The sequence below is a fragment of the Phasianus colchicus genome, chromosome 6, assembly GCF_987193195.1.
Source record: "Phasianus colchicus chromosome 6, bPhaCol1.hap1.1, whole genome shotgun sequence".
Taxonomy (NCBI): Eukaryota; Metazoa; Chordata; class Aves; order Galliformes; family Phasianidae; genus Phasianus; species Phasianus colchicus.
Genome location: NC_143441.1, coordinates 26,077,760 through 26,102,076, shown reverse-complemented (window position 1 = coordinate 26,102,076; position 24,317 = coordinate 26,077,760). Strand labels below are relative to the sequence as shown.

Below are 24,317 nucleotides of genomic sequence, written 5' to 3'. Positions count from 1 at the left end.
ACTCTTGGGATTGTCACAGAAACAACAAATGTGCTATGTTTTGCACTCAGAACTCCGGTATAAATGAAGAGACTGTAAAATTACAAACACTGAACAGAGGCTTCCTTGGCTACATGTCTGTAGTACAAATTGTTCCAGTAAGAGCATGGAATAACTTATGTTGCATAATTTGCTTCTAGATCCACCTTGTTCAGATGGTAATAATAAGCGTTTCTTGGCAAAATCTGCTCTTATTTAGTTTAGTTAAATCATGTTCCTTTTGGGACTTTGCCATAAAAAAAAAAAAAAAAAAAAAATGTAACATGCAGATCTGGATATATAAAGAATATTTTTATACCACTGGAATCTCAATTAAACTATCAATTTTCTAGATATGCAAATAATGCTAAATGGCAGCTAATTCCAGGTCTCTGGAATTTTTAGTCATTTTCCCCACTGTATTTCCCCTTTGCATAAGATAAACCATAAAATCAATAAGTTACATAATGTCAATGGCTGATAATCTCTTATTATTTTTATATATTTTATGGCATAAAATCTTCTCAGATATTTCAGGATTCTTCAAATTCTTCAAATTTCAGGATTCTATGTTTATTTCTTTTTTGTTTTCTCTCTGTGGCCAGAACGCCTTTGTTACTCATTTTTTATTCATCTTTCTCTGTCATATCATCAAAACACAACAGCTACATCTACATAAAACATGTTACGATGGCATCATATTGTATTCATCATGCACCCAGAGGATCAACACCACAGATTAGTTTTGTATATTATCACTAGGTGCATTTTTTGCACCTAGACAACAGCTACACTGTTCTAAACTGAATAAATCAAAATTAGAAGGCAGAGGGAAAATAGCTCCAGCGCCTATCACAGTCTGTTGATTTTCAAATTCCAAGCAATCAATTCATTTAAGAATTTTTTTTCCTAAACATATATAGTTAAATATTTACCAATTTAATTTTTAAAAACCCATGCATATAAAATGCACATCCCTCTTTGTTACCTGTAATAAATTGTATTTTATGCTGTGTTCTCAGAAATAAGTGTACTTTATGTCCCCAGTGGTGACTTTTATGGTGACTTCAGTCACCATAATCATGATTTCTTTGGTTACTCTCAGATACAGAGAGGCACTCTGAAAAGAGTCAGTAGACCTGTGAAAGTTCTGAGATAGGATCTTTACTGGCACGAGTAAAAGGTGCATGTTCTCCCTTTGAATGAGCAGCTCCATATTTGGATAGCAATAAACAGTGATGAACAGAGCCAGACTGCAAGCATGGAAAGTCCAGTTTTAAACAAACTGTACAGTTTAACATGTGTACACACAGTGTGTCAAGACATGCTCTGTGGCTTATCTAGATTAAGGTATCGATATACACATTACCTAAGTTATGATCTGTATAGTCTGCATACATTTTTCAGATACAGTTGACCTCCATTGCTAGTCTCAGATATCTCTGAGATCTCTTGTCTTTTCCTCCAAGTTATTTCCTCAGATTTATAAGATTTATCCTATTTTAAGCTGAGCACAAAGTTTATGAACAACCTTATTATTGATTTTAATATGAGGTACGTTTGCCTTTCACTTTTCCTCAAAGCATTCCTATCATCAGTTACAAACATAATTACAAAAGGACAAAAATTCAATCTAATTTGAAAACAAATGCTTCTCAGTCTGTATATAATAAATAACTGTTTTCTGATACCCTTAACATTTCTCTTAAGAACAATTAAGAATAACAGCACCTAAGATGATGAACATACGTCACAATTTTATAAACTATAATATAAATGAACTACTCTAGTGAGTTAAATCATTACTTAGTAAATTACAAATTTCATACAGAGAAAATAACACGATGTATATAATGAATAATATTGTACCAGGACTAATGTAGTTATAAGCTAATTATACACTGTGTACTGATTTATTTGCATTTAGCTAAGGAGCCATTCTGGGCTCACTGACGATTAATTATGTCTTTAAGCATATACTCTCATTTATAGCTGTCACTTGCAACACTAGTTGTTGCATAGATTGTTTTGTAGACATTTTTCCTTTAAGAAAACAAAAGGAAAAAAAAAATCAGCACAAGCACTACAGAAAGAAACTAACAGCAACAACAAAACACAATAAAAAGCGCTGAATACACGAGACTCAAAATCTCTACTTAGGTAAACTAAGACAGAAAGAACTGGAAGAATGCTTACTGCACTTCTGCCCACAAAATCACCTACACAGTATCTATCCTGTACAATTATAAAGCCTCAGTGCATTTTATATAATATAATTAACTTTAAGAATCATGAAATTGAATGCAAGTTGTCTCAATTCTACAAATTGTTCTATTTTCTAAATCATGTATAAATTAAAGACAAGTGTTTAGGTAAATACCAAAGGATCTCACAAAGATACTTCTTAAAGTTTTTACTGACTGTAAGAAACAAGACACTTTCTAGGCATTGACTGCGCACAAGAAGAATAATTTAGCATGACAGGAATGGGTATAAGGGATAGCAAGTGCACGAGCTACTCATAAATCTAAACCAAGGGAGTCTTTCTTTGTTCAGGATATTAAGCATTGTTCTAACCTCAGAATGAATAGTTAAATGAAAAAGAATTTTGAACACCTGAAATGCCAAGTGAAAAAAAAATCTGTAGGGGAAAGTAGGAGGGGAAAAAAGGGAAGGTAAAAGGTATACTCATTCCTACATGACTTTGTCACATTTACAGAAAAACTGCCTAAGCAGCTGTGAAATTTTAAACCAAATCTCCTCACTGTCCCCATGTCCTGCGATTTATTTGAAGTGAAGACTGATGCATTTGAGCAAGATATCTTGTGAAGGAAACCCTGTGCTGTCCCATAATACAGGGAAACATAGATGAAGCAAGGACAGATCTTTCAGGTCTCTTTAGGACAAACACGTGCCAGAAAAGTTCACTGCAGGGGAAGAGATAACATTCAGTCTGAAGACTCCCAAACCACGTTTTGTAGACAGAACAGACTCAACATGAATTGCTGTACTATTAGTGAGCCAAATTAATTGCTAATGTAAATACAGTTCACAAAACTGTATTTTCACTGATCCTGATAAAAGCCTACTGTGAATCCAAGACAATCCTCAGTATTTTGTCTGTGATAAAAAGAAATTTAACACAGACTTCTCAATCTAGCCATATAATAAATATTTTTTTAGGAAGTTGCAGAACAGACCTGCATATGCACACATTTTAGCAATATAGTGTAACGTGATATATAGTGAAATCTTTGGCTTTCTGTGTGAATATGCCTTTTAAGTTGCACATGTAGCAAAATGCAAGTCTCCTTCTAGGGCATCCTGTTAGATCTTATGAATGGTAAGAAACAATAGTGGTCAGAGAGATTTACAAGGTAAACTAAATCCATAGTGATGGAAACTAGCTATCAGGAAATGCCAACATCAAGGTTGTTATATGCATTTTTTCAACTTCATTGCTCACTATTCCTAGCTATGAAAATTACATATTCTCCCTGTCTAGGGAAATATGCAAAACAGCAAGGGGAAACCATCAGAGAGACTTCTATCACTCCTTATCTATTAATTACTCTACAGGTCCGCTTTTCCACAGCATGTTTTATGTGTTTGAGACTTTCTTCCATATCAAAAAAAATAACCGTTTGTAACTTCTATTTGCCATGTCAAAATCCTTTGTAGAATTTCAATAGCAACAACAGCTGAAAAGACTAAAGACTGTTCTAATGTGAAAACTGTGAAAACCTGTAAGAATAACTAACTTTGTCAAAGGTTAGGAATGTTTGAAGGTAACTACAGATCAAACTACTAGTGACTTCTAGATAGGACAGTGTTTCAAATCATGGATTAAAGCTCCTTCAGACCATTCTCCTTCACCAAGAGAGCAAATTTTTTGCTAAGGAACAATCACTTCTACAGATTTGGCAGCAGGACTGAAGCTTGTGCTGTGATATACCCAATATCAAAACAGCTCTTTTAAAATTATATTTATGTTCATACATAGACAAAGTTCTGATTTTCCTAACCCTTTTTTGGGGAATAAAAAATAAAATGGATTACAAACTGATGACTGTTTATCATTAAATCTTCTTTCCCTCCCTGGCACAGAAATACTGCAATACATCACAGTATTCTGTTAGCACATTCAAAGTTATTATTAGGACTCATAAAATCATTTAAGCATGTGTTTGTGTTCATATTAATTTGGCAAACCAATAAACATGATTTTTAGTTATGTGTACCCACAAACCTCACTAGAATAATTAACTAGCTGATGCCAAATGTCCAGAATTAAGTATGTGCATTTGTCCAGTCATATTAATAGAACTGTAGAAAATGGTTAAAAAATTAACCATGTGTTTAAGTACTTTGCTAAGTGAGGAATGCTTAACCACATACTCAAATGTCACATGGAATTAGTTCTCAGATACATGCATGTATATGGTCTGAATTGAATCAAAGTCTAAACAGCAAATTTCCATAGGAATTTCTTCATGCATTGTTAAAAAAAATAAATTTAAAAAATAAATAAATTAATTAAAATCATCTCTCTAGCCATTATAAGGAGCAAATTTCAGGATATATGGTTACCACAAAATTAGAATTCATTTCCTGTAAATTATATATATCATAACAAAACAACATTTGTAGAAATTAATATATTCCAAAATAACAAAGTTAAAATAGAAGACTCTGGGATCATAATATCAGTCAGAGGAACAACCCTACTTAGACTTTCACATTTACGATCAGAAATTCTAATAGTCAAAGCTTCTACTGATGCTAATGAAATGTCCTTTCATGAGAAAAGCCAAATGCACGGCTTTTCTGCAAGCTTTTTCTTTCAATCTTGAAAAAAAAAAAAAAAGAAAAAAAAAGAATTAAGGAGATGTAATGGAAGTCAAGCACAATGACTTGTTGGGGAAGCAGACCCCTAACAAGTTCAAATTTATGATTATGAGAATTAAGCAGTCATATTTTTCCCCACTGGCAGACTAAGAGGCTCTTAGTGACTGGTTAAGGCTGAAGGGTATTAAATCACCACCATGCAAATATCTATTTGATAGTGCATTTGGATAGTAACATATTAGGTGTCATAAAAGTACGCTTGTCTTTGTCATAGACCTTTGCTACTTTCTGATAATAATTTTCCAGAGAACACATCCTGTGTCTAATACTACTAGTAAGAAAGAGATCTCCCATCTATCTTATAACAGCCTTCATAATGAAGCAAAGAAACAAAAATAAAACAAAACAAAACAAAACAAAAATAACATGGGATACTGGCTTACATTGCAAAGAATTTACAGAACATTTCCAGGCATAGTCAAAAATCTTCACTGTCTTAGCTAAATACACTTGCAAAACACATTATCACTGTAGTTCATCAAGTCAGAATATAACCATATTGCTTTGAAATCAATATCACATGTTGTAGAGACTGAATGAAAGGCTGAGGTATTCTACTAGCATGAGCTCTGTTTTGGCATTCAAATTCTGCATCTAATGATGTTAGAAAAGTCATTTGCAGCAGTGGAAGTTTCTGAATTGCCACACACACGTTAATCAGATGGACAAAAACAACAGATGGAACATTAATCTGGATATCACAGTTTTCTTCTAAGTTATTGTCTTAATTATTGTCCTAGAGTGCTACGCTCCTTTTTCCTCTCCAGTATGTCTTTATGTACATGCTTGCACATGTATCAACTGAAGGAACATTGGAAAATTCTTATTTAAATCCCATCTTAGTTCAAATAAGCCGGTTGTTTTCCACAATTTAAGTATTTTGCTCTAATGAAAGTTTGGGAAAGCAGCGTAATCTTGTTGGCAATGACACTTTAAAGAATGTATGCAGAAAAGCACCATTCATAAAGACACCAAGAAGACTTAAATCTAAAGTGCACACTCAGCTATCAGCCCAAACAAGGGCTAGCTAGCAATACTACAGTATTTGATTTACTCTTAGACCATGAATGTTGCACTGACACCAATAAATGGATGTTTTACATAAGGAATGTTGCAGTACACCACACTATCGCTAGTATAATTTGCCTCAGAATCAACCCTAGTGATTTCTTTTTGTACAAACTTGTACTAAAAGACAAAGAAGATGTTTGCAAGTTTGGTTTCTACTCTATTCTAATTACAGAGCTATAAGGGGCTTTGTAGCATATGCTCTATAATACCCTATGTAGTTAAAACAGTTTAAAAGATAGTTAAACAGAGTTAAGAGTTTATCCTGTATTAACCTCACATAAATTTACGGCTGGTTTTAAAACAACAACAACAACAACAACAAAGAAAATACCCATGGTAAGATTTCCACTGCCGATTCATGTTGACATAATTTTGGCTCTGTAAAGGCTAAACTCTAATTAAGTGACAGAACAGTAAATTCAAAATTAAGCTTGCTTCACAAAAACCTACATTAGGATTTTCATCTTAACAGCAATGCAAATCAATTCATAATTTCTTTCAGCATTATTACCCACAAAATTGAAAACAATAGAGAGCACCATGAATAGCTAACTATAAAGGAAGTCGATGGGAGATAAATTAATTGTTTGGATTACAGATTATTTTTAGCATTCTCAAGGCCATTTATTGTCTGAGCACAATTAAAAGCTGTTTGTGTTTTTTTGTTGTTGTCATTACCCTTTTAAATATATTTTCAATTTTATTGCTTAATTGCATGTAAAAATCAGGCTCTAGCAAAAGTGTTCAGTTTAGAATGACGCAACCCAAGTGACTACCTTTTTGTCTTTGATTCGGCCTACACCTATCCAATACCTACTTGCTCCAGTCAAGGCTATTACAAAGACTCTCTAAAGTGCTATCCTACTATTAGAAATAAAAAAAGGTTTGTTGTAAGATATCAAATAACAATAAGATTTTTTTAAAGGATTATAATTTTTGACTGATTATTATTACTGTTAATATTTTACATTGCCAATGAATATGTGGCAGCTACAACTCTGCTCGTACTCCCAGACCTAGAAAATCAGGACACTTTGCCAGTTTTCCAGTAATTTTTATTGACCAATCCAACCAAAAATTAGTTACAAAAAAAGATTTCAAAAAGAGTATAAGCGAATTTCCTATTCCTTACTGGTGAACACATCTTCATAATTGATTATGAATGATTACTGAAAAGGGTTTTTTTTGCCTAGCTCATGCTGTTTCTGAGTTTTCTGAGCTCTTAATCAACTTACTCAAACACTAAATCTCCACCGTGATTTTGTCTATGCAGCTCCACCACCATTCTGCATCCTGAGTACTTATGGCTTGTTCCCAGGACTCTTACAGTTCCTCTGCCCTTCCTAAGTAGTAGAGAAAGTGCAGATAGAAACACTGAATCATTTCTCATGTGTCCAGCTTGGAGAAAAAGCACTGTAAGGATAAGTAACCAAAGTTTCTTCTTCTCTTCCACTCTTCCTGTCCCTAAGTGTATAAGATAGCTTATTTTTCATTCCATGTGCTCTTTTATACCAAGCATTTGGTGAAAGGTGAAGTTTCTAATGTTTCATCATAACCAACCATTTAATGATTTATAAGTGAAAAAGTTTTTATCAAAATACACATTTTACCTCACTTTGAGAAAATCATTTCAGAAACACTAAAAGAAAACATTGTAACTGCCTTATATATTTAACATTCTTGAATAACTTCCCAATAAAATACGAACACCATTGAGAGTCACTCAATTTTAGTTTATTATCTAAAAAAGCTACTTTTTCTGAAGATTTATAAGACCTTTGTTTTTGAGATCTTAACATTGTAAAATTTTTAATTGTGCCATTACGTGATCCATGCTGCAGCAAGACTTTCTCAAGGTACAGCTTGTAAGTTTTTTTTTTTTTTTTCTGTTTTTTGGAATTATTTGAGAGCTTGCCTCACTATCCACTGGTCATCAATGTTCTATGTTCTACTGCTCAATTGTAAGCAAATTTCACCATCTTCCATGATTACCTGTTTTGTGTGCACTTGATCTGGATACACTTTGTGTGAATTTCATGGATAAAATACCAATCCACTGGTGTATTTTGCAATTAATGCTATGTATCTTTAGTTGCTGTGGTTCCATAACTATTCCATGAATATGGTTTGATCTTGAAAAAAATCTGAGATTAGATTTGTAAGCTCTTTTATTTGAAAAAATAGCTTTTCAAATTTGTTTTTGTTTTTTTGAAATATTAAACTGAAGGGTTATTTCTAAATTATGTGACAATATTTCTCTGTGCTAAGACAATACGGTATATAATTGATTAGTGTTTTTTTTTTTTTTTTTTTTTTTAATACAGGCTTGGGAAATAGCAAGGTTAAAATAACTCAGATGTTCCACAGTATTACAACACGCAAGCTTATCTGAAGCAACTGTCTGCGTATATCTGTCAACTCACCATTAATGTTAAGCAGATGAGTGAGTGAAGAAAGTAAATTATGCTGTTTTATCCACGGGGAAAAGGCTAACTGTGACAATTAATATGCACAAGCTGATATTGTCTACACACACACTCACCTCCAGTAAATTGTTTACACCCTCAGCAATTTAGCTAAATGATGTGACATGACTGAATTTCTACTCCTGCAGCAACAGTAGAAAGGCATTGCAACCTGACTGTCTGGAATACAGAGCCTGTGATAACACGCTAACACTGGCACTAATGAGATCAGTATTTCATTATCACTATGATAACATCAGCCTAGTGCACGAACATAAGACAATTAAGGCACGTTGTGTAGATTATTTTTATTTTCTCCAAAATATGTCAGTAACTGTATTTCAGTATCCTCCTTCTGATAATTGTCCTGATGTTTCATGTTTCTGTCATTCCTGTTAATTTGTCCTCTAATGTTATCAGTGATATCTGTTATGTTTGGCCAGCAAATCAAATCTCCCTCTTTTTCCCTCTTTTTTCTTTTTTTTTTTCTTTCCTTTTTTTTTTTTTTTTTTAAGCAAATGTGATTTGATTGCTTTAATACTCATTTTTTCTTGGATATTCAGATTGTTTCAATGATACCAGTTCTATTGGGAAGCAGATGGGACTTCTCTTCTGGTATCCTGCCATCCTGACAGAATGATGGATGTGAGCACTTGAAAATCTTTATCTCATTCTACTTTACTCTTAGATGTTTTCTAGCTTCAGCTTTGAAACTGACACACAGCTTGGCTGATGCTTCGTATGGTTCTTCTGTGCTTTGCGCTTTCATCACATTCAACACTGTATATTCAGCTACTGCATCTCACTTTGCTTCTTACTTGTTTTCCTGTACTTACATATAGTACATATACTCATGTAGGTAACAGAACTCACACAGTGTGGTAGAAACACATCTTTTTTTTTTTTTTTGGCTTGAACATATTAATCCAACCTTTCAAATACAGATGTTTCTGTGAAATGTTCATTTTCAACTTAGCAAAGGATTTTCCTTCCCAAGAGTAAATTACCTTCTTATTCTTTCCTATGATAAAATGATGAGAGCAGTAGATGTTATGCCCAACTTTAGCAGTGTTCTGAACATCATCTACCCCAGCAATCTTCTATCCAAGTAGGGAAATTTTTATCTTTATCAGTGAAAAATATACAAATTAAAAAAAAAACAAAAAAAAAACAACCAGACCTGTCTCAGTCTAGAAGATGCTTCAGGGAAATAATGGCAATCTGTAAATACCTACAAGGAGGGAGATTATGTATACAACAAAGCCAGCCTCTTCACAATGTTGTATAATGTGAGGATAGGAGAAGTGTGTAAGGTGAAACAACAGAGATTTAGACTGGATACAAGAAATAACATCTCCACCATAGGGAAAGTCAGGCAGAGGAATAGGTTGGCCGGAGAGGTTGTGCCATCTCCATCCTTGGAGGTTTTTTGAGACACTATTGGACAAAGCCCTCAACAGTGTAACTCACTCTCATAGCTGACCCTGCTTAGAACAAGACACTGGACTAGCGACTTCCTGAATTTCCTTCCAACCTGAATTATGGTCCGAAAGCAGTAAGAGCCCCAAGTCAGGCACAATAATATTGAGTTATATTCCCTTGGCTTTTGTGAGCAGGCATCGAGATTGTTGTCAAAAGCCATTTCTGCTGTTCTGTTACAAAACCGATTTAGCAGGTTCTGTTCATAATGATTAGAGACTGTGCCTATTACTTGGCAGGAATCTATGAGGCCATATGAAGTATGTTAAAGGTTACAATTATTCTTTGTAGTGCCTTAGAGAAACAGTAAAAAAATTAAAAGAGGATGTAATTCAGTAAGCATAAGTTTTACATTTAGGAAGAAAGAATAAACTATGGAAAACCCAAATGAGATACGAGGTAGTAGTTGTTAAGAAGAGTATTGGAAATTAGCAATGAATCACAAATCACATATGAATTTAAAAAGTCATGCTATTGTTAAGAAGACTGTTTTTCTTAATGGAAGTATCATCTGCAAGGCATGACTTAATTCCTCTTTTCCACTCAGTACTGATAAAACATCAAATGCAGCATTTTGCCTCATCAGGAGACTACAATTCGAGGGAGATAGGGAACAAAGGGAGTAATTGGATTGAATTCTCACATTTTATCTGAACAGTGTTAAAAGTAACAGACATTATCAGATGTCTAGAAAACATTTTTTGCAAGAAAATGTTGAAGAAACTGGGAGATAAGCTACAAAAAAAAAAGAAAAGAAAAAAAAAGACTGACCTCCCTGTAGGCAACAAAGAGTTTTACAAAGAAACTGAATAATCTGTTTTCATCAATTTCATCATTGAGCATCAGTATTTTCTTATGACTAAGTCACCAAAAACGTTCTGTTCCCCAGCACAGCATATTTGCTTCTGTTTTGGTGCATATACTTTGCCTTTATATGTTTTTTTATACTTTTTTTTTTTTTTTTTAATTATTTCTGTTTTATCTGGTTGCTTTCTGCACTTATTTTAAAAAAGACAGGCTAAATTCCAGCTACACAAGCAAAGAACCTAACAATTATTTCTTACTATTTAAGTAAAAATGATTATTTTTCAGCAATTAAAACTATACAGGATTAGAGACCAAGGAATGGTTTTAGGAACAAACTGTCTGCATGTTGATGATCAGCACTACATAAAAACTGAACTGCAAGTAATATGCAAAAATTTCCATATAACCATTTAAGGTTGTGGCAGAGCCTTGTTAAGGCTGAAGCACAGTAACCAAGTAAATTAAACTCTGCAAAATATGGACCTCATCACAGCCCCCCTTCCACAAATGTTTGAAAACATATAAACATATTCAAAGCAAAAGACTTATGATGAGTTTGAGGAGACTAGATTTTCTGATTCCACTTATATATACAGTGTGGATCATAGTTCCAATGGGAGACCACAGAGAAGCACAGGCTGGAATTCCCATGACATTAAGAGTTCTCATGCCCTTGTTCCACACAATTCATTCTAACTGTGAATACTCCATGACAGAACCAAGAATATACTTGCTATTATTATTATTATGTAAAATTATTTTATATATAGTTCTGATATATAGTTCATATATACATATAAGTTCATGTAATAGCTCATATAGTTCATATAATAGCTCATGTGAATCCTAAAGATCCACATGAAAATGTCGCTTGAGCTCTTATTAAGTGATGAGTTTACCTTTATATTTCTGTAGGAACTTAATAATGCTAATTAAATTTAGATCTATAATCAGTCATAAGCCATTAGAAACAACACAAATAACTTTTTTATAGATAGAAAGGTAGATATTTAAAAAAATATATGTCTTGAGTGTGCGTTTATGTAAATTTATGTAAGTTGCTGAATCACTGTCAGTCATCTAAGTATTCATTTCACTAAGAAAGTAACATTGTAAATGTTACTGTTGATTACATTGTAATCAACAATTCTTCAAGCTAAGCCAAAAAATGGAAATATTTTTTGAATAGAAAAGAAAAAAAAAATTATAATCATTTAAGAATATGTATGAGTCTTACCACGCCGATTGAAAAGTAGTTATTGATGATGTTGTAAGGCACTGGGTCTCCTTTCTCGTCTTTATCGTTGGGTATTACTTCAAATTTCCACCTGTCCAGCAAAATCTCAGAGCTGTTCTCAATGTCTTTTAAGATCTTCATTAAATTTTCACCCTCATAACCTATGAAAAGGTAAAAATTAAGTTTTATTCAGTTTTCATTCTTTTTCTAGATGACAGGAAAAATGAAAACTATGTATATAAGATCTGAAAAGTATGTGTAAAGTACAGATAATTTTCCAGTACTTGTCATTAAGAGGAGTTAAAACACAGAGCTTACTTCTGCACCTAGCTACATGACTGTAAACTTAGGTTTATTTTATAAATTTCATTGAGTGTCAGATCAATACTGGAGAAAATAATCTGAACTTCTAAACTTGTCAATCCCTTGAATTTTCCCAAAGACTGTAGCAACTAGCCAAAGATCTAACATCACACATTCCTAAATATTCTTCCTTTGAAATTAATCTTAATACTTAACTGTATTTGACTTAAAAATGTAGGCAAAAAAAAAAAAAAAAAAAAAAAGATTTTCAGATTCCTAGAATTATCTGATCAAAGTTTAAAAGGAGACAGAAAAATTAAAAGCTGCCTAGTATTTTTGTCAATTTTTCCATGTGGCTTAAAATAAAAAATGCAAAACATGAAATCCATTTATAACTGATGCCTTATCAACTGAACTAACATTTTTCCATCTTCCAGAAATTTCTTTAACAATCTTACCCAGACCTGCAGGGAGACTGTACTCTTACTTGCAAGTGCATCTGTCTTTAGGCAATTCATTAGTCCGAAACACTGTATGCTAAATCAAGCAGTATTCTTGCTTACACATTTTTGAATATACACAAGCTATAGTATACACATGTACACAAATATAAAAAGGGGATTTTCCCGGCTTATATCTCTACTAGGAATACAAAATACCATTGTAATAAATAACTATGACCTGTGGATTCGTTCCTTCTTCAAATCAGAAATAATTTTTCACATTCATGCAATATGTACTTGCTGGGTCATTAAAATAATTTGTGAAATAACACCCACATCTTTGGTATGCAAAATGTGTAATTTTTGTATGAAGAAAGGTCAAATATCAGGAGTTCTCTACATAGCTACTGAATCAACAAAAATTCAGGATGTCAAGAAAAAAGAAAAGAGTCACTGAAAACCTTCTTGTTAAAAACCCATTTCTGATATACTTTCTTATGGTTGTACAGTATATTTTTATTCATTAATTACTGCTAACCATCGCCTAACAGCAGCATTCACAGTTCCATTTGCCTTCACTGTTGAAAACAGTAGTTTAGTTTCTGCAAGTCCTGTCTCTTCTCTCAGCCTACAGAAGTTCCAGAAAATCTGTGCTATGGCAAAAAGTGATAGGGGAAAGAATGAAGGAAGACAGAATATTTTCATTCCTTTCCTTTTTTTTTTTTTTTTTTTTTTTTTTTTTTTTTAGTCCACGTGTAATCAGTGAAAATAGAAGTTAAATGTTCAAAAAAGACTGAGATCTCTCAGGAGTCCAGAGGAGGGTCACAAAGAAGATTAAGGGCCTGGACTATCTCCTATACGAGGACAGGTGGACAAACACAGGTCTGTTCAGACTGGGGAAAAGATGACTTGAGAGGGGATCTGACACATGTTTATCTAAAGGGAAGTAGGAGGCAAATGAATGAGGCCAGGCACTTCTTGATAGTGCATAGCAATAGGACGAGGAATAATGACCTAAAACTTGCACATAGGAAGTTCCATACAAACAGAGCACTGGAACAGGTTGCCCGGAGAGGTTGTGGAGTCTCCTATGGAGGTCTGGACACCTATCTATGTGACCTATTGTAGGGAATCTGCTTTAGGGAAGTGGGACTTGAAGATCCCTTGAGGCCCCTCCAACCCTGCAATTTTATGATTCTATCTAAATATGTAGAATTGAAAGGAAGGACATTTCCTGCCTAAGATAATCAAATGTAATAAAACCAGTACTTATCTATTGCTGCTCATCTTTTTTTTTTTCTTTTTTTTTTTTCTTTTTTTTCTGAAAGTGCCTTTTCCCAAAGTTTCCCAAAGGAAATAAATAGAAGGGTTCAGAAGCACAGTAAATCAGCCTCATGGTTCACTACAGCAGTTCAGAACCAGGTAGGTTGCATATAACTATCACTCTGTGAGTGCAGAGTTAGTCTCACAGTAAGCAAACTCAATGGAAGTTTTCATGTGTCCGCTACTGATACTGGAAAATTTCTGGCAAATGCTTGAGAGTAAGTATCTGGAAAACATTCCCCATGAGGAAATGAATTTAAGAAATGGAAGTATGCATACTGAATGAAAAGTTTTGTTGTTGTTGCTGTTGTTGCAAATAATGAGAAGGACACATAGCCAAAGCCTTAAAAACACAGAACTTTCATTTTCTGCTGAACTCAGGTAGACAGGAGCCCAGTGCTGAAGGCTGTGGATGAATTAGCTAGTTGACCAATAAAGCCATTGTTCTCAGCACCCTGGAGGCCTGGGACAACAAACCTGCAGAGGTTTGAGGCAGATTGTTTGCATACTTTACATAGACAAGTTCATGAAATCAGCTGGGCTGCATATAAACATTCTGAGAAAGCTGGCTAAAACCTTTGCAAGGCCACTGTCTACCATTTAAGAAAAAGTTAGATGACTGGGAGGTGTCACTGGTAACTTGGAAAACATAACTTCTCAATTTCTCATCAAAAAGGCCAAAAATCAATCTAAAGAATGACAGGACAGGCTGTCACATTGACCCCTGGAAGAAATCACAATCAAGCTTGCTCTGAACAAACTTCTGTGCACATTAAGGAGAAGTCAACCAGCATGGATCTACCACAGGTATATCAGACACACAACTGCGTTTTGTAATAAGATGATTGGATTTTTGGATAAGGAGGAAAATGCAGGTATTAATTGCCTCTACTTTAGCAAGTCATCCAACACTGTCTCCCACAGTACTCTTGCATTTTAGCTGGGACATTATAGTTTGGATGAGTAGGAAATTAGATGGACACATAAAACACGGATCATTGAGCTCAGTAAGGGGTGGCTAATAGGCTGTGCTCTCTGTGGATATCTATGAGGACTGAATTACTGCAGAGGTCTATCCTGGAACCTGAACCTTTTCTTCTTACCAGTGATATGGATGATATATTGGAGCGCACATTCCTTGAGTTTCAGGATGTCACATACTAACTGATGCTCAAGGGCAGGACGCTATCCAAAGGAATTTTGGCACGCTAGAGGACCATTACTAAATTCAGCAAATCCCACACAACAGAAGAAATAACTCCTGTAAAGATACAGGCTTGGGATGGACTGAGAGGAACAGCTCTGCTGAAGAAGTACCAAGGGTGTTGGCAGACAGCAAGTTGCATATGAGCTAACAGAACAGCCTGGCATCAAAGTAGTCCAACAGTCTTCTCAGTCAAATGAACAGGAGCAGAGCCAGTAGCCTGAGAAGTGAAATTCCTCTCTTGTTCACCAATTAGAGTGCACACAGTTATGAGCACAGTTGCCCAGCCTAATACAAGGCAGACATCCATAAATGGGAGGGATTTCAGCTGAGGACCCCAACATGACTGGGGACTAGAGCACTTGTTCTGTGAGGAGAAGTTGAGGAAGACATGTTCTTCCTCAATTCAAATCAGCCCAGAGAAGAGATGGCTTTGCAGGACCTAATACCTGTTTGCTAAGGCTGACAAGGAAGTTATCAAGAAGACAGAACCGCGGTCCTCACAGCATTGCATAGGGACAGGATGAGAGACAAAGAGTGTGGATTGAAACAACAGCAATTCAGACTGGCTACACAGAAAAACTTCTTTACCATTAAGACTGTCAGACACTGGAACAGGGTGCCTGAAGTGTCTGTGTTGTCTAAAAGTGCATAAAGTTTTGAGCAATGTAGTCTACTCAGCTGTGCTTGGTGCAGGAGATTGCACTAGAAAACCTCCTGTGATCCCTTCTATCCCGAATTATTCTATGTCCAGAAAGTGAAGTAAGGCTGATTTGTATTTTATTTTTTCTCCCCTACATAAAAAAAAAAAAAAAAAAAAAAAAAAAAAAAATCATAATAATTTAAAAAATCACCATTCGTGACAGTGGAGATGAAGGAGATTCTAAAATGATTTGACAGAACATTATTGTTAACAAAAGTTCCAAGAGTTCTACACAGATTTTTCTAAAGATGTATCTGGTAACAAGGCAGACATTTGGAAAGGAAACTTATGATGAGAGTGAAGAAGAAGGAAATATTTACAAGGGCTGGGAATTTCCAAATAAAGAGCCAAGTTCCTAATACATTTGTACTGAAATGACTAACTGAGAAATAAACAGAGCTACCTTTGAGTCTGTGAACTAGTGTGTTTTCTCCAAAGACAGTCTTGCCTACGACTTCCTTCTTCACTTCTCCTCCAAGTTTTTGTGTTATTCTTTTTTACCATACAATGCAAATCCTGGATGGAAATAAGTTATTGGAGGAGCTGAGAATAAGTTTCCACACATCCAGGAGAGGATGCAAAGGATATTAAACTTTTGACTTTACATGTGTTATCCTTTCAGCATTCTTTGTCTTCTCATTTCCTGATAACTTGCATCAAAACAATGATTGTCTGGAGTCCTCCGTAGGAGAAGAGAAGGAGAGCGGATCAAAAGAGCTAGACTAAGGTTGAGACACATTTTTCATTTAGAATTTACAAATATTAAAAAAGATAAAACCACTCCAAACCCAACATTAAGCATTTTCAGTAACCCTTTCAGGACAGCCCCAACTAACATTCATTTAACACTTCTTTATGATGTATTGATTAAAGAAATAAATGCAATATAGATGGTAAAACGCCAAACAAATAGCTATATACTACTCTCATTATACCTTGGAGTTTTTTTGGTGTCAGCAGAATCTACAAACAAGGTATGAAGAGTGATTACAACCTTTAATATCTATAAAACAGTTCAAATAACATTTACAGACAGCTAATTCCAAAAAGAGGAAAGATGATAATGGTTCGTTACATAAATCATAAAAGAGACATCCAAATGTTAAGAGTAGACTTCGATGCAAAAGTTATTTTTTTTCTTTTTTAATTGCATAATACAAGATACTTTAATTTATGTTTACCTCCTCCCCATCTCAGACACCTTGCTAAATCATTGCCAGTCCCAAGAGGCAGAATTGCAACTGGAGGATGCTTAAGTAAGTTTGCTTTCTCTGTGAATAAAAAAGGAAAAACATACCTAAGGAACAAAAATCTAATTGTTTGGTAGCAATATAGTAACCACGTTACATTTTGTTTCACTGAAAGACAGAGATATGTACTCTGTATATGGGACCACGCTGTCTACTCAACAAGCATTTAATTGAGTCATTCTATTGTGCAGCCCATCCCCTAGTCCATGTACAATCCTTAATCCTAATTTACATTATTGTTATCAGAAGGACAAAGAATTAAAAGTTGTCCATTGATTTGCAATTTTCAAAGCTATTTGAGCATTACAGTCAGGACCTTGTATTTGCAAAAGGACACTTTACCTCCCTCCTTTAAAATAAATAAATAAATAAGCAAGCTCAGAAATATGCATTTGCTATCATCCATTCCTTACATAGCTTTTCTGGTCTAGATCTCTCATAAGAGAGCCCATGATTTTTAATGCTCGTCATCCAAACATTCTGTCAAGTCTTTTGGTCACTCCATCTCCTTTCTCATTTCCATTGTCTTACATTCCCATTATTTTCTCTTCAAGCTCTCTAGTGCCAAATAAACAAACCTTTGGTATAAGAGATGTGTTCCCTAATAAGCACAGGGAAGTTAAAATCTCTAACATCTTAACCTCTGAGCCTTCCTAATTATTTGCACAGAGGAATTTATGACCAAGAAACTGAAAGAACTCTATTTGGAATGATTACATATCCCACAGCTTACACATCTACCTGTCTGTCATAGCAGTTCTATTCAAAGGACTGTTATTTCATTACCTCCTTATGGGATAATGGAGTATAAATAGAAATTTTGTAGCTGGTTTGTTTCAGTATAGGGAATAGACTTAGAAAATTAAAGCAGTTTGATTGAAATTTCTTGTCTTCTGCAACTTTTTTTCAGGGCTATAAACATTGGACTCATCTAGGGATTTGAATATCCTCTACAATTTGAATATCCTTTAAAATAATTATGACTCAAATTATGATATTTCTAAAATTTAAATGAACATATTGTACCAAATAGTTGCATCCACGTTGATAAATAGTTAAGAGTAATAAATGTGAAATATAAGAATCCTGCAAAAATATGTAAACTATGTTGATTACCTATGCAATCCAAAATCCAGCCGACTGTCCCATCTCCACCACATGCTAGTACTCTGAACTCAGGAACATCTCGAAAAAAATTTAACCTACAAACAGTAAATGAAGATATCTATTTAATAAACATAAATGCACTGTGAATACATTTTATGGCTTAAGACATTTCATTTGACAGTACCTGACAAACCAACATCTGAAATAATAATCAACTCTGACCATGCACTCATTTTTTTAAACAGAAGACAAAATATCATCCAACAATGAATTATCTGATAAATTTATTAAGAAATTATTAAATGGTTATTATGGTTCACTGGTATTAGAAATGGGTTAGACCTAATGGCTAATCCAAATCTTTGTCTTAGTTCAAATCTTGTTTCAAACTATTGTCAGAAAACAGTTTCTGCTTAATGAGTAGCAAATGGATATGTAGTCTCTCTAGAAAGAAAAGTCTTAGATGGCAAAATATACTAGTCACCTCTCGTGAGGCACTGTCTACAAAAGCATATGAAAATGACATACTTCTGGTAGCACACTAACACATAATAAGCTGAGCATTTTGGGGTAAACAAAAAAAATTGTGCACTGTGGCTTAATACAAAATGTATAAGTATCAGATTGAATGCATCCACTTCATCATCCTACAAACTATTTTATAAGTGTACTATCATTGATAATATTTCCCTGGCTATCTCTGCTTCCACAACAACTGAGTGTCAAACAGTACCACTGCATCATTATCCACTTCACACAATACCAATTTTCCATAATGCTGAAAAGTGAGGATATATTAAAACACTTCCAAGTTGAAATATTTTTAATTTAAAACATTTTTTATGATAGCTTTTGACATATGCTGAAATTATGCATAAACTGTGATTAGACAGAAACTTTACTGTCATTTTACTTAATTATTACATATGCATGTGCATGTATTTCAACATACATTCTTTTCAGAGACATCTTAATGAATAGCCTACATGCTGGTGATCAGATTACATTTGCAATTTGCAGTCTCCTAGTAAATGCGTGATCATTACAATGTGCAAAAATTCTTAAACATAAATAAATCTGCAGAATAACTTATAATATTTAAATCAAGCTATTTTCCATATGACGCTTTAGTGCTGCACACAGAATAGTGCTTCTGTCTCTAGAAAGCTATACGTTCCTTATAAAATCAAGACCAAATGAAAAACTGCAGACAAAAAGAAGAGTGTGTGAAACAGAAAGTCCAATAGGAAACAACAACAACAAAAAAAACCCCTAAGATGTAGAAGGTCACAGGACAACTTTTTTAATTAGTTCCAGACCAGAATTTCAGGGTAAGTAATACTAGTAAGTCCATCAAATTGGTGTCCCACTTCCTCTAATTTCTTCTACTCCAAAGAGCTCATACCCAATAAAAAGTGTCAAGTACAACATTTCAAGCATGCTTACTCATTCTGTATGAAATTTAGCTTTGCTCTTCTGACCTTTTAAATTCTACTTCACACATCTGAAGGACAACTGCTATAGGATCTCTTCTGATCCAAAATATCACATGCCAAATTACTTTTAGAAAATATATCTTTTAATAAGCATGTGTGCTGAAAGATCCTCTGTTAGAAGTCACACTGCACACTGCATAGTCACACTACAAGAAGTGAACAGTGAGATGTTCTGGCCCCCTGGTGCGGTTCTCCATCACTTCATAAGAATAGGAGAGAAGATAAATGCCTCCCATCACCAGCATTCCCACTTTGACTTAATGTATTGCATCTTCAGAAAGTTATCAGATCTAGTTACGCTACTTCCAGTACTGAAAGTATTTCAGATTAACTAAAAATGAAATTGTAGTCCAGAGGTGAGGGTAGAATACTAAGTTCTGTTAATACGTAAGCACTTTCCACCACACGTACTAGATTCAAGAAGAAAGCCTGGGGGAAAGAGTAACACATGTACACACAAGCAAACAACAAGATTAACAAAAAAAATCTCACAATATCTCTCACAAATAATGAAAATAAGAATAAAAATTAATTAAAAAAAAAAAAACAACAACACAGAAACATTGGGTTGATGTTAATTGTAATACAGATAGGCAGAGAGTAGATTTAAATCTCAGTTGCCCTTTTAATAAGCAGGCATCCTCACCATATGAATAAAAGTAACTTTTTCCTGTTGATTGTATAATCTTTATCAAGAAGAATATAGTTTTCCAAGAAAAAATGGAGGACTGAAGAATTTGACAAAAATGTCAAACAAGTTCTCAATAAGATTCATTCATATTTCCCCTGGTGCATTTTGTTTGCATATGAGTGAATTTCACAAACAATTCATTTCATAGCACAGCATTAAGTGCAAATGACTTTTTATAAGTTTAAATGTAAAAGCAATATATATGTTATATAAAAAATACAGAAATATAAATACACAAAATAAATGTAAGTTATAATATTCCTTATATTAAATACTTGTACACATAAACAGATTATATAAGTATACTGCCACATAAACAAGAAGGGCTTCTTTATGCACATCAATAGCAAAAGCAATTCTGAGGAAAATGTAGGCCCACTGGCAACAGAGGACACTAACAAGGCAGTTACTCCTCCTTGCTTCAGCCTTTACTGATAAAACTGGCTTGCAAAAGGTCTGTTTCACCAAAAGTTTTATCTCTACAATATAAGATTTTTTTTTTGAAGATAATATTTAGATATTATTTTATATAGACTTAATTTTTATAGATATTATAGTGAATAGCTTTCCAAAATCAGAAATTCAAACAGTCAAATAATAGCAAATAGCAGCACTGGAAAGGTACACAGGAACATTGTGCTGAAACAGACTGTAAGCCAAATAACACCTACTCTTCAATCACTTGTAAACAAGCAGCAAGAAACATGAGCAGAACTTCTCCTACTGACATCTACTAAAGGACACACTTCTGATATATTAAAGAATAAAAGATAAAAAGACAAATATAATGAAATACAGAAAGAAAACAAATGAATGGTTGCATTCTAAGGCCTTAGAATAGCATCACATTTGCTAGGAAAATTGTTTGATGATATCATTCCTGATAACCATTCATGGATATAAACAATCCCCAAGATTTTGTTTATGGGAGACATGTGATTACATGTGGTTTTTTAATCATCAAAATTAACAAGAGCATCTAATTCCTTTCTGATGGTGAAGTTCTTGTACCATTAACTGCTGCCTCCCATTTTTTACAATACCTCACAATTTTACATGTTCCAAAAACACACAGATAAAAAACCTAGAATTAAGTATTTTCATGTCAGTAGATCCCTTGAAAGTTGACCTGCTTAAGTCTAAGCAAGTTTCTCACCTTCTGGAAGTAAAACAAACAAAGTGATTGATAACAGCCAATAATTTTATTTTGCCAGATACAAGGATCTCGGGAAGACAATTACTGAATTTCCACTGTTTTCCACCTGGAAAATGTCAACCATTTCAACTAACCTACTACTCCAGTTCAGTTGTTTTAGATTTACAAAACAAACAGCAACATCAAACATCTCTACATCAGAATCTTGTATTTAAGTGATATAGATTCCCTTTTGTTTTTAGGGACTCCTGTCCCATTCACACTGGCTTCAAAGGTTTTGAGACAATAACATAATATTCAATCATTAAATACATAAAACTTTAAACTTGTAAATATTTTTTCTTAAAGTGTGGCATAAATCGAAGTAATATCAAAATTTTCTTGAATGACATCTATAGCTTTACCATCAGTATGGTAATTATGAATGAACTAGTACTGGAAGAGAACTTATGCTGTGTATGAATGGAAGTGATGAAAGGTAAATAGCCACCCCAAACACCAGTAGCTCAAAGCAAATTAGTCTGCTAAACCTTTGTAAATGGACTTAGACTAATTTGTTAGACATCTCATACTTCCAGACGAAGCCTGTAACTAGGAAACTTTGTCCATTTGTGAATTCACAATGTTGGGTTTAATCTACCAATTTCCAGATGAAAGCACCAAGTTGAAAGGCAAAACAATTACGTTGTTGCAATGTTTACTCCTTTATTGTACTGACCATATTGCTGCCATTTTACCAAACAAAACAAGTACAATTCCTGACAAATGGTTATTTACTTGACTATGTGAATGAAAGCTAAACACAGTTTTTCCTTTTGTAGACTGACAAGCTGAGCTGGCCATGTAACTGGACAACACCACACACTTTATCCTCATTACAATACTCAGTGACAGTGTTGTGTACACTATACTGACATTATTCATGACACAGTAATTGTATTAAATCACTGCAGAAAAAAAAAAAAAAAAAAAAAAAGTGCCAGTGAATCCAGGTTATCATAATATGGGGCCAAATATTTCTCTCCAGGAATGACATTTCAATGTATGTAAATGTTAAATGCCATATAGGCATTTTGTAGCTGAAAATCTTGTTTTCAGTTAATGAATTCCTAAGATAAAGGTTGTTGGCAATTTCAAATGGTTATCTTGCTAAAGATAACAGAATATTTAGAATATATATATATATATACACACATACATATATGTGTATATATATCCCCATCCAGCAATATATGATCACATGTAATCATTGAGAAACCTTGTGATTATAGAGGAAATTTTAACAGAAAAGTAATTTAGTAATTTATGTCAGGTACTCCACACCGAAGACATCAGTCCATACCTTACACTCAAAAATAGCACGAATGTTTTCCTTCACTGTTTGCTCAAGATGCATACCAAAATATTTTCATAATATAGCAATACAGTCAATAGAGAGACTCAAATTATTCAGATATGGATACTGAACAATACTGACATTATCAAACTTATGCTCTTTGCAAGACTGAAATTTTCTTTACCTGTACAATACCCACAAAATGCATAGTAGCCTCATCAGTTTGAGAGAAGGGAAAGGACAAGCACTTGTGGGAAGGAGAATTAATATATGCTGGATGGAGGTGGAATAAAGATGCTGGATGGCGTAGGTACAGTGAATTTCAGAAAGTACTTAATAGGGGTATTCAAAAGCTTATTTTGAAATGACTGAGAAAAGGGAACCTCTTCAAGAAGGCAAAGGTTAGACAGCTAACTACGAGGGATACTCCAAAAATAATGCCTTCTATTTTATTATGTTGGCCTATCATGTCAGAGGTAGATGTTGGTGGTATGGCAGTAGAGATTAAATCTTCCCACCAATATTTAATCACATTTTGTTGCTGTGTGGCAAATGGCAGCAGAGGAGAAGAAAGAATGCCATCTTACATGGAAGTGCATATGAAGCAAAGGTGTGGAATGAATTCTTCCATATATAAAAATTTGCACCCATCAATATCCATCAACATTTGCTCCATGTTTATAGAGACCAAACAGTGGAGGTAAGCACAGTGAGGTGGTGGGTGGCATATTTCAGCAGTAGCAACAGTGGGTCACCTCCTCTAGTGCAGATTTTTATGAGTGTGTCATGCAGACTCCTGTTCAGTCCTGGTAAAAATGCACAGCAAACATCGGTCCCTATGTTGAAAAATAGGGTTTTGTAGCTGAGAATATGTTTTTTCGAATAGTGTTACTGTGCTCCTTGTAACTGCTGTGGTTTCCATGGAAATAAATAGGAGGCATTACTTTTCTAGCAACCTATGTAAATAAGGAGGCTAAAGATGAAGCAAAGGCTTTTTAAATAGATTTCAGACAACAGGTTGTGATAGACTCACCACTGAAAAATTACAGTGGTTAAGAGAGGGGTGAATTATTCTGGACCATAGCTTTAGCAGTGTAGTCTAGAAACTGTTGATATTCACAATATTTTAAGATAGTGCTATGCATATTGCAGACATTTCTTTTACAGGTAAAAATATAGTTAAATAGCTAAAACCAAAGGGTAAGTTTCACATGTTAAGACTTGCAGAGTTCTACTGATTTATGTGCAGTACAACTATAACTTAACTTTAGACAACAACTAAACCACACTGGCTTGCTTTGTCTTTTGGAAAAACAAACA

General features: G+C 34.2%; 1 protein-coding gene across 2 annotated transcripts in view; it reads right to left on the bottom strand.

Annotated features, from left to right (window-relative positions):
- DGKB (diacylglycerol kinase beta) overlaps window positions 1-24,317 on the bottom strand; it is a 339,578-nt gene that overhangs the window by 185,456 nt on the left and 129,805 nt on the right. For both annotated transcript variants that reach the window (XM_090142730.1, XM_090142731.1), the window contains 3 exons: window positions 18,328-18,413; window positions 17,143-17,232; window positions 11,986-12,146 (listed from right to left, as the gene is read on the bottom strand). In XM_090142730.1, coding sequence (XP_089998856.1) covers window positions 11,986-12,146; window positions 17,143-17,232; window positions 18,328-18,413 — 337 coding nt within the window. The remainder of the gene's footprint in view (window positions 1-11,985; window positions 12,147-17,142; window positions 17,233-18,327; window positions 18,414-24,317) is intronic.